The sequence below is a fragment of the Dichomitus squalens genome (assembly GCF_000275845.1).
Source record: "Dichomitus squalens LYAD-421 SS1 unplaced genomic scaffold DICSQscaffold_2, whole genome shotgun sequence".
NCBI lineage: Eukaryota > Fungi > Basidiomycota > Agaricomycetes > Polyporales > Polyporaceae > Dichomitus > Dichomitus squalens.
Genome location: NW_006766884.1, coordinates 1,734,142 through 1,748,709, shown reverse-complemented (window position 1 = coordinate 1,748,709; position 14,568 = coordinate 1,734,142). Strand labels below are relative to the sequence as shown.

The window sequence follows — 14,568 nt, the reverse complement described above, 5'->3', positions numbered from 1 at the left end:
GGACAAGTATCTGGGTGAAGGCGGATTTGGCCGCTTTCTGCGCAGTCGGGCTACAGCGTGCCGGGTTCCCGAGAGGCTGCGAAGCCCGTGTACATACCACGTACGCATACGCCCCTTGGGTGTCTTGTGGTTCAGGAGTGTGCGAGCGGCTGTGCTGTACAGAGTTTGGATCCACCCGGGGGTGTTACTGCCGGCGGGCGTCTGACGGTATCGTGCTTGTACAGTACGAGCCTCGATCGACAGGGTCCTTGCTGAATCTCAGTTCCCCTAACAAGGTTCGGCGAAACGTACTGTCTCCAGCAGAGTTGCATTTCGCGGTGGGGATGCGCGGGCCTGCCATGATCGATTTCAGTACTGCAGCTCGGCGAAGATGATGATTCAGCAAGGAGGCTAGTACTGCTGCTTCACGCAGCCGATGGCGAGTCAGGTGTGCATAGATAACATGAGCTCGAGTCAGCGCAGGCTCCGAGGACGCACTCGAGGATCGGTCAGCCTGTGCGGCATGATTTCCATCGAAGCACACGCAAGCCCAAGGAGTATTGCGCACCACTGCTTACGAAGCCGCCCCTGCGATCCTTATGCCGATTGCACGCGCTCGCGTTCCGAGCGGACGAACGCTCTTGACGGGTGTGGGCGTGGGTGCCCACTGTCCCCGGTCGGGGAGAACAGAGAGGCTGGTGCACCATCGGGATCCATCTGCGGCGTCTGCTGAGGAGAGCGCCGCCTCCCGACTCCCTCGGAGAACGCGCTCCCGGGACGCCCGGGGCTTTCCGTGCACCTTCGGACCGGTGGAACTCTTGGGGCGGGGTTCCAATTGGCGGTCGGAGAGTGAAGAAAGGCGGGTCGTGGGAACCCGGTTTGTGAGCGGGCACGGCAGGGCCCGACGAAGGCAAAAAGGGACGGTGGACAAAGGCGGGATGACTGAGACGGACACGTCGACAGGGCGGGAGAACGTTGAGTAGGTATGTTTCTCACAGGGACCGGGCTGCGGCTGGTTAAGTTCCTGGAAAATGATGTTCGGCCATGGTCTAACTGAGGATAGCGGCGAGAGAAAAGAGAGATGTGGAAGTCGCGAGACGCAGCATTGTCTTGGAGACACCGACAGCCGATAGCGGGAGAGTGGGTTCGGGTGCGTCGCTGGCTCGGGTTGCGGTGTTGTGGGCGGAGCGCAGGAGTCTATGCTGATTTTTTGGGCGGCTTCAAGGGAAGTTCTTGATGGGCCACATCAATGGTAATATCGGCTGCTCATCTTCTGAGAATTGTCGTCAACAGCTTGACGGCTGCAGGCTGACTGGACGTGATTCTGTCCCATGCCAGCTCAGAGACAGTAGCCGCAGTCCCATCGCTGTCGGATTGGTGAATGGATGCAATAGAGTCTGTCAATAATGCAACACATGGTCACGGCTGCTCTCGAGCGTCTGCCCTAGTCTGTACTAAACGCTAACCAGGTGTGTGTGGAGGTGACTCGAGAATAGAGTCGAGGCAGGGCGTCGGCGCTGCGGCGTCATGACGGAGTGACGCGTGACGTCATGGTGTCTGCAGAGTACCGGCCTGTCCCGCGCTTGTTGCTTGTTAGACAGCTCGTTCAGCCTCGTTCCCACTTGCCGCCGCTGCTACGAGCAGCCTTCCCCAGCTGCATCTGGTCCTTGACGTCAAGCTTAAGCCTACACCACGCAACCACGCACCACGCAACCACGCACCACGCAACCACGCACCACGCAACCACGCAACCACGCAACCACGCACCACGCAACCACGCACCACGCCTTATGCTAGCTATGACGACCAAGAACCCTCGCACACTACCTCCGTCTTTCCACCCCTTCCCCAGCTGCATCTGGTCCTTGACGTCAAGCTTAAGCCTACACCACGTCTGTGCCCTCGAGTCCCATGTGAACTCTTCCCCAACCTGGGACATGCACCATCCGTTCCTCGACATCATCGCTCCGATGAGCCATCCACGACGTGTGCGAGCTCTGACGACATTGTGCTCAGTTCCTACCTGCCTAGACCTCAAGTGCATCTCGCGATTCCGACTCCGCTAACTCTTCCTTAACAGATATCAAGCGTACTTCACGTTTTCTGGCTGGCTTGTCATTGTACATCCCACGTTCACGCGCGTCCGCGATTCTACTTGACGGCCTTCCCTGGTGTGCGCCGCAGTGTGACCTGCAGCTCAGGCTCTCACTAGCTATTGCTCGGAACCCATTGCTCAAGCTCACCGACCACCGATCATCGCAGAACTTGCAAATTCCTTCTGTGTGTTCTTATCGTGTCCGCTCTAGCTCTACACCTTCCCATCTCATGCTAACTTACTCTACCAAACCTGCGCAGCATTTCACATCAGTAGCCCGGAGGTCCTCCTGATCGGGCTCGTTCTACCATAGTGCCGTGCCTCATGGGGGTACTAGCCTGCCCGATGCTCATCCAGCGCAGTCACTACCATACATATCGGTCCTCCTTCACCGAAACACTCGCCTCCCGGTCTCCTAGCGACGCAGCCTGCCATATAGTACTAATCCCTATCCGGAGCTTCATCTCTGCAGGCCCTTCGCAGCAGCGGCCTAGCTCACAACCATATCTTCACTCAGGCCCGTAGAGCTCGCTGGGGCTCGGCACCGGCGCCCAACTTACCATATCGAGCATCCTCAACCATCGCGCCCCAGAACGCATTGTCGACCGGACTTCGTCTTCCTCGGGTGCTCTCTGCGAGTGGGACTAGTGCTACTGCAGGCCGCGCCTTGCGGCTTGGTGCCTTGAACTTTCTGACCGGCTCTGGTAGAGGAGCTCCCATGGTGCGCAATATGCTACCGTGCTCCAAGCATCCGTCCAAGGACGGATTACTCTAGAAAGGCAACCATGGAGGCCAAATGAGGACCGCGGTCGCTGAGTTGTACTTGGCATGAGGGACATAGAGGCTCGTCCCCACCGATATGGTTTCTAGATACGGCCTCATGCTGGCTGGCTTGTCGTTGCTCTTCCGCGCCGACCAGCCACGCGTGTGCCTGGTCACTGGCTGCGCCCAACGCTTTGTTCGGGCTACGTATGATCAGCTCGGTGACGCTGTCGGGCCGCGCAGGACGTCCCCCGTGCCCGGCCAGAGCTCCGCTTCGTGAGCAACTATTGCATGTCTGGGATCTGCGCACTGTTTCCGCCATTTGAACCGCGGCGGCGACGTGGGGAGCGCGGACGTGCATGCGTCGTGGGCCCATGTGTTGCTGCAGGGGAAAGCGGAGGAAAGCCGGAGGGAAGTGGAGAGTGTCTGACTGTAGCTGTAGGTGTACGTATGGTAGACAACAAAGCTTGTGTGGCCTTGGGGCCTTGTGCCTGTCGACGTTGGTTGGCAGTCGCTGCATGGTCTACTTACAACGTGCCGGGCCACGGGTCTGCCTCGGAGTGTCCCGGGACCGGGGGCGTCTTGAATGAATGCCGGACTTTACTTATCTAGCTCGCCTTTGTGAGCGTAAGTGCTGATTGCGCTTTATCGCTGTCCCAGATGGCGATTGGGCTGGGGCTTCGGGATCACATCATGTATGCGTATGTGCAGGCTCCGAAGGTTGCAGATAAAAGAAGGAGCTGCATGCACGTCAGCGGAGTTGGTGCATACCTCGAGAACTTGAAGTCAGACGGAAGTATGTATCTCTGCTTGTCAAGGGGCACATGATGGGCTGTCCGGGAATGCCGGCTACGTATATTCCGATACACTTGTGCAGATGACGGCCACGATAATGGGAGGCAGACGAGACGAGACGAGACGAGACCGGGCTATTATCGGCTTGGACGACAAATCAGACTAAGGAACGGCGAGACCTTGGTATAGTGGTCTCGACCAGTCATTTCTTGGGTCTACGAAGGAGTGACAGTCCTGCATCGCGAGCACACAATCATCAGATGAACACTGGGCACAGCGCTCGCAAGGCTGTATCAGAACGAGTATGGCGCATCGACCAGGTCGAGGTCCGTCCCGACCTACAATGGCAGGAACCGAGTTCGTATGCTGTTTTATTTGGTGAATGTTTCACGGAATCGCTGGAATGAATTGCGACAGAGGCCTATCGTGCAAGAAGTCTATACCGCGGATTGACGTCTGGGCTAGAGCAAGCCTCGTCTGCACAGATGTTGCACTACACTCTGCGCTGCCACGGTGAGTCGTGCATGCATGTAAGCTCCGCTCAAGGCGGGGGTAGGCAACGACGGACCCTTTAGGCACGTCGGGATGTCGCGCATATTCTGTGGGGATGCACAAGGACCAGAGAAGTGACTCTGTGCGTCACGATAATGTTGCCGGTCGCGCGTGCTTTGTTTGATGGTCCGACCCAATGCCTTCTACAGTTCTCTGGTGACCAGCACTGGACGCCCCACACGCACATCATCGAGCCCCTTGGGGATTTTTATGCTGGCGTCTCAGACAGAGCAACAGAGAGGTGAGGGAGTAAGTGCACAGAAGCGCGCGATCGACGCTGTGTTGTCGATTGTCAACACATATATGTGATCATCCGGCCGGTGGGTACCTGATCTGTCCAATCATCCCAACACATCGGCAGCAGCGATGTCAGATGCAGGGAAGCCTTCCCCTCCATCCTCATCCTCAACACTTTCTGGGTTTGATAGAGCCTACACCCCACCTCAGGCGCGTCCGCTAACAGTGAACGAGCATGTGCGATGAGGTATCTCTGAGCTCTACAGCCCCAGATCTTCCCGTCTGTTCAGGAGACGGCCCTCCATGCCTCCCTCCACCATCAAGACATGCCCTGAAACGTGCCCCGAGACGGTCTGCGAGGACAGAACGACGATCTGATGCGCGACGTCTTCCGGCATCGCAACTTTCTTCAGTGGAGTCCTAACACAAGTATCAGCAAGCGAGATTCTGAGTCCACATTGACCCCAGACAATGTATTGTACACTACTCACGTCGCGAGCGCCCGGTATACCACGTCTGGATCCCCAAGGGACTTCTCCGCCATGGGCGTCCTGGTCCAACCAGGGGCAACGACGTTCACCCGTCCCTTTGGGGCAATCTTGACTATCTCATTCTTCAGGCTGAGGCACAGCCCATACATCATTGCTATCAACGTACCGACATTCAGGTCTCCCCGAACCAGCAGAGAAGTGCGAGAACCCATACTCACCGCTCTTCGACGCGGCGTAATCTGCATGCCCCGCCTCGCCAAGCTTGCCCGCTGTGCTCCCAATCAATACAATCGCCGCTTTGTCTTTCACTTGCTCGGTGACGTGCTCGAGGCCGCGCAGGTACTCCCGCGTGACGAGGAACGACGACGTCACATTCGTCGTGAACGTCGATTCCCACTGCCCCAAGCTCATCTGCGCGAGGGGCACGTCGCGCGACTCGTAGTATGCGTGATTGATCACCGCGACCTGTACCGGCCCGAAAGGGGGAGCAGAGGATGCGGCGAAGAGCCGCTCGACGTCGGCCTCAACCGTGAGGTCCGCTTGGAGGGCCCGCGCGCGCTGTGGACCAAATTCTTGCACGAGGGGTTCGAGTGGGGCGGACTTGGTATTGTAGTGCGCTGTCACTCGCGCTCCGAGTTCTGCGCGGGATGGGTGAGCGGACACCATATCCACATTATGGTAGCCTGCGAGATGAAATGCAAGCGAGTGACTCGTACTGACTCAGGAAGAGGCGGGCTGTGGCGAGCCCAATACCGCCACTCGCGCCTATCCACACGGACTATTGGTAAGTGAGTGTCTTGGTATCTGCGTTGTGGAACGCACCAGTAATCAGAACGTGAACGTCCTGAAGACCAAGATCCATCCTTGCTTGCGTAGAAGTCGCGTAGCAGTTTGCGACTGGGTGATGGTGGTTCTGGATTAATCTATGTTTAGTCCACAATCGATGGCACTCATCGGACCGGCTGATCGTGAGATCTCGATACCTAACTCGACGTCGCTCGGGAACTTCAGTACAGAGGTAGGAGACGGAGACCATACCGAAACGCGCTGCAACAGGCAGAGGGCACGACGTGGGTCGTCTGGCTAGGCGTGCCCGTTCGGTGATGCGCCTCCCTACACCATGTTCCGGTGCCTGGGACGGTGGACTAAGGCAATTGTAGGAGCTTCGACGATGGCGATCTCGAGACGGTGCTGCTTGAGCTTTACCTTTGGTGGACCGTTGACCCAGCCTCTCTTTCACGACTCAACCCACCAGCGGATTTTCACAACCAGCCTTCAAGACTCCCCTAACACTCGCGGCTTTGCACTCCGTTACCAAGTGCCTCGCAATTTCCTCGGTCTTCCTTGGGCTGTTGGTTCGAAATGGTTGCTGCTCTCCCGGTCGCGACACTGGAGAACCAGACGTCCACGTTCCACGTAGTATTGAGGTGACCGTCCCATGGGTTGACGAGAAATCCGACCAACCAATTGGCTCAGTCTTAGGTGACTTCGATAACTGTGAGCGAGGAGTTCAATGTCACACAATAAGCTGCACATGCTTCCTACTTCCCCACTATGGAACGACACGACTGCACTGGCTACCCCGGCATGATCCACGACAAGACATGACGCATGATCGAATGACGGACTGTTGTCATGACCTCGTATTACGCGCATTGAGCCTTGAACTTCAGACTGGCATGACGCGGTGTTCAACTGCAGCTTGCCTCATGTAGTGTAGTGACAAGCTGACCTTCTGATGGCGGATGTTGTTGCCGGCGGGTGCTGGTGCTGTTACATGAATCCCTATGTGTCAATTCAAGTGACATCAGTAATCCAACATGATACATCTATACCCACGCCGAGTCAAGTCCGAGGAATACAGCGTTGAGTAGCGTGCGGTCGGAAAGCAAAAGGGTTGCGCTGGAGGCGGCAATCGGCCGGCGGACCGGTTCTGGCATTCTCCGGCCAAGGCTAAACGGGCGCCTGAAGGTTATCGCTGGATGACTTCATACAGAACGCATTCCCGACCAGCTGGTCGAACGTTGGAGCTCGATGGGTTTCCCGACGACTCGGCCGTCAGCCTCGGCCACCTTTCGAGGCGCACGCGATGGAGTCACCCATTCGAGCGTCGAGATGACATCGGATGATGTTTATTAGCTGCCACCCCAGCTCGCCCGGCCTTCTCTACAATTACTCTTGGCCACTTGCTTTCCTTGGATTCTTGGAGATCAACGGCAGCATCTACCTCAACGGAGACGAAGCAATGAGTACAGTAACGAACGGGGCCACTTCACCAAGAGCGACTCCATTACGATCGGGTGAGAAGCGGTTGACGGAGAAGAGAGGGCATGCCGAGAACAATGCCAACGTCGTCCATGTGCGAGAAGAAGGTTTCGACGTCTACGGGGAGGAGGACGGAAATGCCCAAAGTGAGCATCTCCACTACTCTCAGATTCCCATCATCTCATGTGGGTACTCGTACATCGTCTCCAGTCAAGTATCGGACGATGGTATGGTGGAAAGCTGCGGCACTCATGCTGGCGGAAACAGTATCCTTGGGGGTACGTACACGAGCCGTTCACGGACGGACCTATCTGCTGACAACGCTACCATGCAGATCCTGTCAATACCATCAGTATTTGCATCTATTGGAATGGTAGCGGGATGTATACTCGTGATTGTGCGTGCCATTAGTCAGAGCGTACCACTTGGATCAATAGTGTTGACTATATGCGCGCTCTCAGGGCTTGGGAATCATCGCAACAGCTACTGGCTACGTCATCGGGTCTTTCAAGCTGCGGTATCCCCATGTGCACAATATGGCAGACGCTGGGGAGATACTCGCAGGCCCGATAGGTCGCGAGATCCTCGGTGCTGCACAAGTAATCTTCATCATCTTCCTCTGCGGAAGCCATGTCTTGACGGGGCTCATTGCCTTCGATACCAGTAGGTGCTCTAGAAACAGCTACAGTCATGATGTCACCTCATGAATATCGGTTTTGACTCTGATAGTCACCAATGGTGCCTCATGCTCCGTGGTTTGGGCCGCTGTGACGGCTATCATTTGCTTCCTATTCACGCTACCTCGAACGCTGGATGGGATATCATACCTCAGCGTCGTATCCTTTATTTCCATCATCAGTGCGTACTCAGTCAATAACAATGTGTCCTTCAGCACCACTCAAGAAGTGACTGTCTAGGCGCGATCTTCATTACCATGATTGGTGTCGGCGTCGCTGGACACCAGGGAACTGTTGCTGTCACATCACATCTCGCTTTTGCCCCGGCATTCCTTGCCGTCACCGACATTGTACGTGCACATGATCGATCTTGGCCGCTTGACACAGCCTCATAGCTTCCGCTAGATCTTTGCGTACGCGGGCCATGTTGCATTCTTCACTTTCATTGCGGAGATGAAGGAGCCGGAGGTATGTGTCCCGGTCTTTTTCATGCTGCGTCTATGTTGGAGATCAATGATGCCTTCTTGCCTGCGCATTGTCCGCTCTCAGGACTTCCCGAAGGCTCTGTATGCGCTCCAAATCACTGACACCACACTCTACCTCATCGTTGGTATCGTGGTGTATGCTTACACTGGCGCTAACACCGTGTCCCCTGCCCTTGGCAACACTGGGGTTACGCTGCGCAAAGTTGCGTATGGAATCGCGCTCCCCACCATCATCATCGCTGGCGTGATCAATGGACACGTTTGCGCCAAGCTCATATTCATCAGGATGTGAGCGACTTTTACTTGGCGCGGTTCGCGAAACTGCTGGCGGTTCGCCCAGTCGCGACGCGCAACGCAATCGGGCGTCCGCGGTCAGAGTCCGACACTGACTCTCCCGTTTGGCAGATTCCGCAGGAAAGGTGTCCACTCGAGGCATATGACCAGCCATTCGTGGACAGGCTGGCTCACATGGGCCGCCATATGCACTGCGATCTGGGCCTTGGCGTTCGTCATCGCAGAAGTGTGAGTGACAGACATATCGCGTCGAGGACCCGGAAGCAATGGGGGCTGGCTGCTGATGCTCACTGCTCTGTAGTATCCCGTTCTTCAATGATCTCTTGGGTGTCATCAGCTCCCTGTTTGCGGCCTGGTTCACATATGGCATCTCGGTAAGTTCAATGGCACGTCGCACTGTCTACGGTTGCATGACGGGCTCATGCGGCTTGCGTGTGCAGGGTATCTTCTGGTTCCATATGACTCCACGCTCAGAACGGTGGACAACCGCACGCCAGAAGGCGAATACGATATTCTGGTCCGGGATCATCCTTGTATGTTGCTTGGCAGCCGCTCTTACCTGCGATCACGCGCTCATTAAGGATGGTCCTGAATAGATGGGGGCGTTCATCATGGTCGGCGGCCTGTACGCCAGTATACAAAGCATTCTGGACGGTAAGCGATCTTGAGTATTTCTCTTGCTAGGGCAATTGGGGTCTGAACCGTGAATTTGTCCACAGGCTATCGGAACGGAGGATTCCCTGGACCGTTCACGTGCGCAAACCAAGGCCTCGTCTAAGAAGATACGGAGTGAAGTTAGCTTTGCACGAAGGAATATGATTACTGGGACGTTGTGAAGCAAAAGGACCAGTGTGACAGTCTCCAAACGCTGTATCGATACCAGCACTTGACGGCTTGTATTGCATAACGCTACTCTTTGCTGTGCTATGCTGCTGCAGCATGAAACATTCACCATTGTCCATCGTTACATGCTCAACCAATGCCTTGCCATTGGGCGTCTCTGGCGAATACAGCTCGTGATCGTCTTTTGCTCTGGCCCCAACCCTGTATCCGTTGCCGGGAATATCGTGCTCGGTTCTTCTCGCTGAATCACGAGTGTCCAAACTGCATATGCAGTCGATATCAGCGTCAGCACATTGACATGTCGGCCTTTGATTTCCCGAAGTGCACGGAGGTTACGAGGAACAAAGTTGAAGAGCACTGCATCCTGCATTCCGGGGACACGCGTCAATCATTCTCATCCAATGATTATTTGACCATCTCCCAGCTTTCGGGCGCCGGCGCTCGTCGTCCTTCCCTTCTCCTTCGCAGCTGATATCCACAGTCTGAGACATTTCGAGCGACTCTCGCTGGCGACTTTCTTACCGTTTGATGCTGCGTAAGTCCACGAGGCGGTACGTCCTTAGCTTCGGAGCGCCGCGGCGACAGCGGCAGCGGCGAAGTGCCCACTGGGATGCCTGAATGGGGCCGGTCAAGGGTGAAACGGGAAGACTGAGCATTGCAGGTATGGAGCAGCTCGCAGTAGCTACACTGGTATGCTTGGAGTATGTCGCTACATGCATCTATGTGCTGGTGTGCAAGAGTGTCGTAAGTAGCGACCGGGGCCGTGCTACCGCGCGCGTGTAAGCGAGAAGACTCTTGCGCGCCCGTGCATGCGCACATCTCCAAATCCAAATCCACATCCTCTGACCTCAGCTGGCCGCTCGCTCGTGCTGTGTATGAAAACGCTGCGCGGCGGCCATCGCTCCGCCTCGGTTCTGCACAGAACGCCCGGTGCGGGGTATAAGTCGTGCTTTGTCTAGCCAGCATGCTGCGTTCTACGTCAACACCCTCGGCTTCCAGTTCTTCCTACCCTTCCCCACCCCTATCACCACAATTCGACCTGTCGGCACGCTCGGGCACATACTCCGACACGCAATCCCGTCCACGTCTGAATTCTCGGGAGCGTCGGCGAATACCACCGCCTCGCCTGCGTGCTAGAGGCCCTCTGGATCCCTCTGAAACGACCTTCTTACGGCTCTTACGACATATACGCTGGTGGCCAAGAGCGAGCATGGCGCGGCTGTGGTGGAAGCTGCAAGGGTATGGCCTGGACAGGCCGTCGGAGTGGGGGCGCTGGACATGGATCGGAATACTGTCGCTCGGGCTCAACGTTCTCTTCGTCGTACGCTACATTCAACATATTCCTCCAGCAGACGTTTTCACGCGCTGGTCACCACTGTGAGTCTACCGCATTATTGTCAAACGAACCTTCCATCCTCGGACGCTGTTGCATGATGCGAGACTCCATGCGCGTTCCTCCCCCCTGGCACGTTGAACTCGTGTGACCTATTGTTCACTGGCTAAATGCGACCTGCTGCCCGCCAGACACAATCTGCCACTTGTCGATCAAGACGCGCTTCTCGTCCCCAGCCCACTGGACGGGCACGGCAACATCGTCGCGACGTCATTCTTCACGGACGAGTTCGCAACCGCCGTCGCCGCGCTCGGCGACTCCCTCAACCGTGCGAACACGACCGCGCGCAAGGTCATGCTCTACATCCCCGAGCAGGTCTCCCCGCGCGGGCTCTGCATCGCGTCCGCGACCGGCTTCCACCCGCATCCCGTCGCGCGCATCGAGCCCCCGGACGCGGGCGCGGGCGTCTACCCGCACTTCATCGACCAGTACACGAAGCTGCGCCTGTGGGAGCTCGACGCGCTCGGCGCGACGGGCGTCGTGTACCTCGACGCGGACACGCTCGTGTTGCGCAACTTTGACGAGCTCTTCGCGCTCCCGTACCGCTTCGCGGCGACGGGGGACGTGTACACGAACCGGAAGGGCTTTGTGCTCGGCTTCAACGCGGGCGTGCTGTTCCTCCGGCCGAGCACGGCGCTGTTCGGGGAGATGCTGCGGCGGATCCCGGAGGCCGACTACTGGAGGCACGACGCGGAGCAGGCGTTCCTCAACACGTTCTTCGCGAAGGACGTCGTGCGGCTGCCGTACGCGTACAACGCGAACCTCGCGATCAAGGCGCGCGCGCCGCGGATGTGGGAGGGCATCAAGAAGGAGATCCGGGCCATCCATTATACGATGGTGAAGCCGTTCACGAAGGACAACAAGAACTACGCGCTGGTGCCGATGCACGAGCTCGAGGCGAACGCGAGGCGGAGGGCGTCGGAGGAGGGCGGGGTGTTCGTCGAGGAGATGGAGATGTGGGCGCAGTCGTGGCACAGGACGTACGCGACGCACGGGGAAAAGCTCGAGAGTTGTAAGGCGCTGTCGAATATCCCTGGCCAACGAGAGTGGTGATAACCACGACGCGCATACATGCGCATGGCGAGAATGGTCTGCAAGCAACTCTCCCCACCACTCCAGTCCGAAGCATTTTGCACGTCGCATACGTTACCGTATACTATCAATCACTGGATAAGATCCCTCGCATAAACACTGTATCGTAGCCGTGGTACGTCATGTAGCATTTGCAGGCTCCTCCCTCGCACGTCGCACATCGAGCACCTTTTGAGTCTGTAACAAGTAATCATAGCCGCGACGGGTGAATCGTTTCTCTGCCAGAGTAGATAGCAGCAGCACAGCAGCAATGCGATTTAATGATAGCGCGACAACACAGCGACCAGGCGATGGGAACGACGACCGGGTGATAACTAAGTGGTACGTACGTATAATAGGAGAGGAGATATTAATGACAACATAGTAGAATGGATCGGATGAAGGATGGGAGAGACTTGAGAGGAAATGAGGGAGAAAGCGAGAACGGGTTGAATAAATCAGAGAAGGCGAGACCCCGAGTCTTGGATGCGAGCTGGGAAGATGGAAGTATTGCGATCTTGTGCCAATTTAGGCGCTCCTAAGTTCAAGAGTAATTAGATAGTCTATGTACCGTAGCCCCGCCACTTTGTGAGAATGAAGACGTCTGGACATGCATACCCGCACAGATATCAGAACAGGCGGAATGTTGAGGTTCCTTTTTGCGCCAGCTATCCCTACAAAAGGACAAATGCATCAGCCATGGAGGAAGGGGAAGTGGACAGGCACCACTCCTGGGACCAAGAAGCACATGCTAAGAAGCACAGGAAGAGGAGTAGGACGTACCGTCTTAGTAGATCTCATTCCTCTATCTGCGCCACAGGCGAGGAAGACAACCTCACGGCCTTCACCTCCTTCAGACTCGCCAGGACGCTCTGCCAGCTGCCCGGGCTCCTGGACGATTGCCACGGGTAGTCCACAGGCCTGAGGTCGACATGAGGGAACATCCGGTCCACGAACTCGGCCACCCGTCTCGCATCGGCCTTGGGCACGTCTCCCGCGAGCCATATCTGCCTGAGCCCATGATTCGACGCCTTCGGACACGCGTCGAGCGAGCGCTTCTTGATGCCCCGCACGTCGACCGAGGCGAGCCACAACGTCTGCAATCGCGGACAGTGCTCGACGAACACCCCAAGCGCGTCGATGGGCAGCTCCGCGGGAACGGGAGAGTACAACAGCCGCAGCTCACGAAGGTTCGGCCAGGCCTTGGCGAACGTGGTGACACCCTCGGCGCACAAGGACAATGCGACCCCAGTGCCGGAGATGATGCATACGTCTTCGAGCAGCGGCAGATTGAGCAGCGGCGCGAGCACGTCGATAGGCCGTGCGAGCGACGCCATGTCTCCCGTCCAGGAGCCGGAGAGACGGACGGAGCGCAACGAGGACCCGAAGCGGGCGCATAGGACGTTCAGACACCCGCGGTAGTCCTCCCAGCGATCTGGGCGAGGGACGAGGGCGCCGAACGATGTGAGCTCGCCGGAAGAGACGTACGAGAGGAAGCGGGTGACGAGCGAGAGGGTGCCGTGGACGCGCAGCGTGCGGAGGGAATGGAAACCAGTCACCTCTCCATCGAACACGGACGAGTCTGTGAGATTGATCCCAAACTCTTGCAGGGGGAACGCGGCGCAGGACCGGATGACGGGCAGGTAGCCGGATCCGAAGCCGTGGTGCGAGAAATTGATTATACTGAGCGATTTCAATCTCGCGAGCTCGCCGAGGCATACGATAGAGGATGAGTGGATGTTCCCGGACAGTGTGAGAAGCTCGAGAGAGGGGGCAGCGGTACTTAGGTCGTGGATGAACCGACTGAAGACATAGTTTGTGGTCGAGGTTGCGACTGCGGGCGGTGCAATTTCGCCCTTGGCACCGAGACCAGCGATGCAGAGTTCTCGAAGGGAAGGTGGTACCACGGAAAGTATCTCAAGGACGTCTGTCGGGGTTCTTTGCGTCCAATGAAGCACCTGAAGACTAGGAAGCAATGGTTCCCCTCTCAATTGACTGTGTACCACCGAGAATACCTCCGGCTCGATCCTGTGTAGGTCCGCGCGGTGTGCAAGCCTGCGAATGCGAGTGGCGTAGTACCGCATGCGGGCGATCGACTCCTCTGGTACACATCCCGCCAAAGCCTGTGACCTCAATTCGCGGTCAACGCTCAGGGAGGCAAAGGAGCTGACGTACGTAGACATTCCCGTTACTCTTATCCTTATTCCGATCCTCCAGCCTCTGGAACCCCGGTGACAGCACGTGTAGGACGACGGTCAGCGAATCGACCTGGCGCCAGAGGACGTTGATGGCGAATTCAAAGAGGACGGGGCTCGCCCTGGCACATCTGGCGAGCGCTATGAGGCCAGGGTCGTCGACCTTGTCGAAGGGAAAGGATGCTGGGGCCAAATGATCAAGTATGCCGCGGAGTATATCGTCGTTCCATAACTGCCGACGGTATTGAGGAAGCATGATCGCGTCGGCTCGCCCGGAACTGCGACAACTACTATCACGCTGGTCGGGCTGGAGCACCGACGACAAGAAGCTGTAGGAACAAGTGGAGATTAGGGAGAATAAAGTGTAGGTAGATGAGTTGGAACGAGGGGCGTAGAGCGCATATATACGCGTCCTCGTAATGCATGCGAGGCGC

At 57.0% G+C, this 14,568-nt stretch overlaps 3 protein-coding genes across 3 annotated transcripts; 2 read left to right on the top strand and 1 right to left on the bottom strand.

Annotated features, from left to right (window-relative positions):
- Positions 1-4,680: 4,680 nt before the first annotated feature.
- DICSQDRAFT_49583 (NAD(P)-binding protein) lies at positions 4,681-5,773 on the bottom strand (the record flags this gene model as incomplete). Its single annotated transcript, XM_007361422.1, has 5 exons — positions 4,681-4,840; positions 4,912-5,065; positions 5,130-5,549; positions 5,632-5,676; positions 5,734-5,773. The coding sequence occupies 5 exons, from the start codon at positions 5,771-5,773 to the stop codon at positions 4,681-4,683; spliced, it is 819 nt and encodes a 272-aa protein (XP_007361484.1).
- Positions 5,774-7,143: 1,370 nt separating this feature from the next.
- Positions 7,144-9,542, top strand: DICSQDRAFT_78482 (uncharacterized protein). The gene is made up of 13 exons (XM_007361421.1): positions 7,144-7,322; positions 7,387-7,454; positions 7,511-7,573; positions 7,638-7,839; positions 7,906-8,034; positions 8,094-8,203; positions 8,259-8,321; positions 8,403-8,626; positions 8,744-8,860; positions 8,934-9,006; positions 9,073-9,165; positions 9,229-9,286; positions 9,352-9,542. The coding sequence occupies exons 1-13, from the start codon at positions 7,157-7,159 to the stop codon at positions 9,408-9,410; spliced, it is 1,425 nt and encodes a 474-aa protein (XP_007361483.1). The 5' UTR covers positions 7,144-7,156; the 3' UTR covers positions 9,411-9,542.
- An 886-nt stretch (positions 9,543-10,428) lies between these two features.
- DICSQDRAFT_132357 (nucleotide-diphospho-sugar transferase) lies at positions 10,429-14,477 on the top strand. The gene is made up of 3 exons (XM_007361420.1): positions 10,429-12,613; positions 12,723-14,062; positions 14,115-14,477. Exon 1 carries the CDS (start codon positions 11,163-11,165, stop codon positions 11,919-11,921), a length of 759 nt encoding a protein of 252 aa, XP_007361482.1. The 5' UTR covers positions 10,429-11,162; the 3' UTR covers positions 11,922-12,613; positions 12,723-14,062; positions 14,115-14,477.
- The last annotated feature ends 91 nt before the right edge of the window (positions 14,478-14,568 follow it).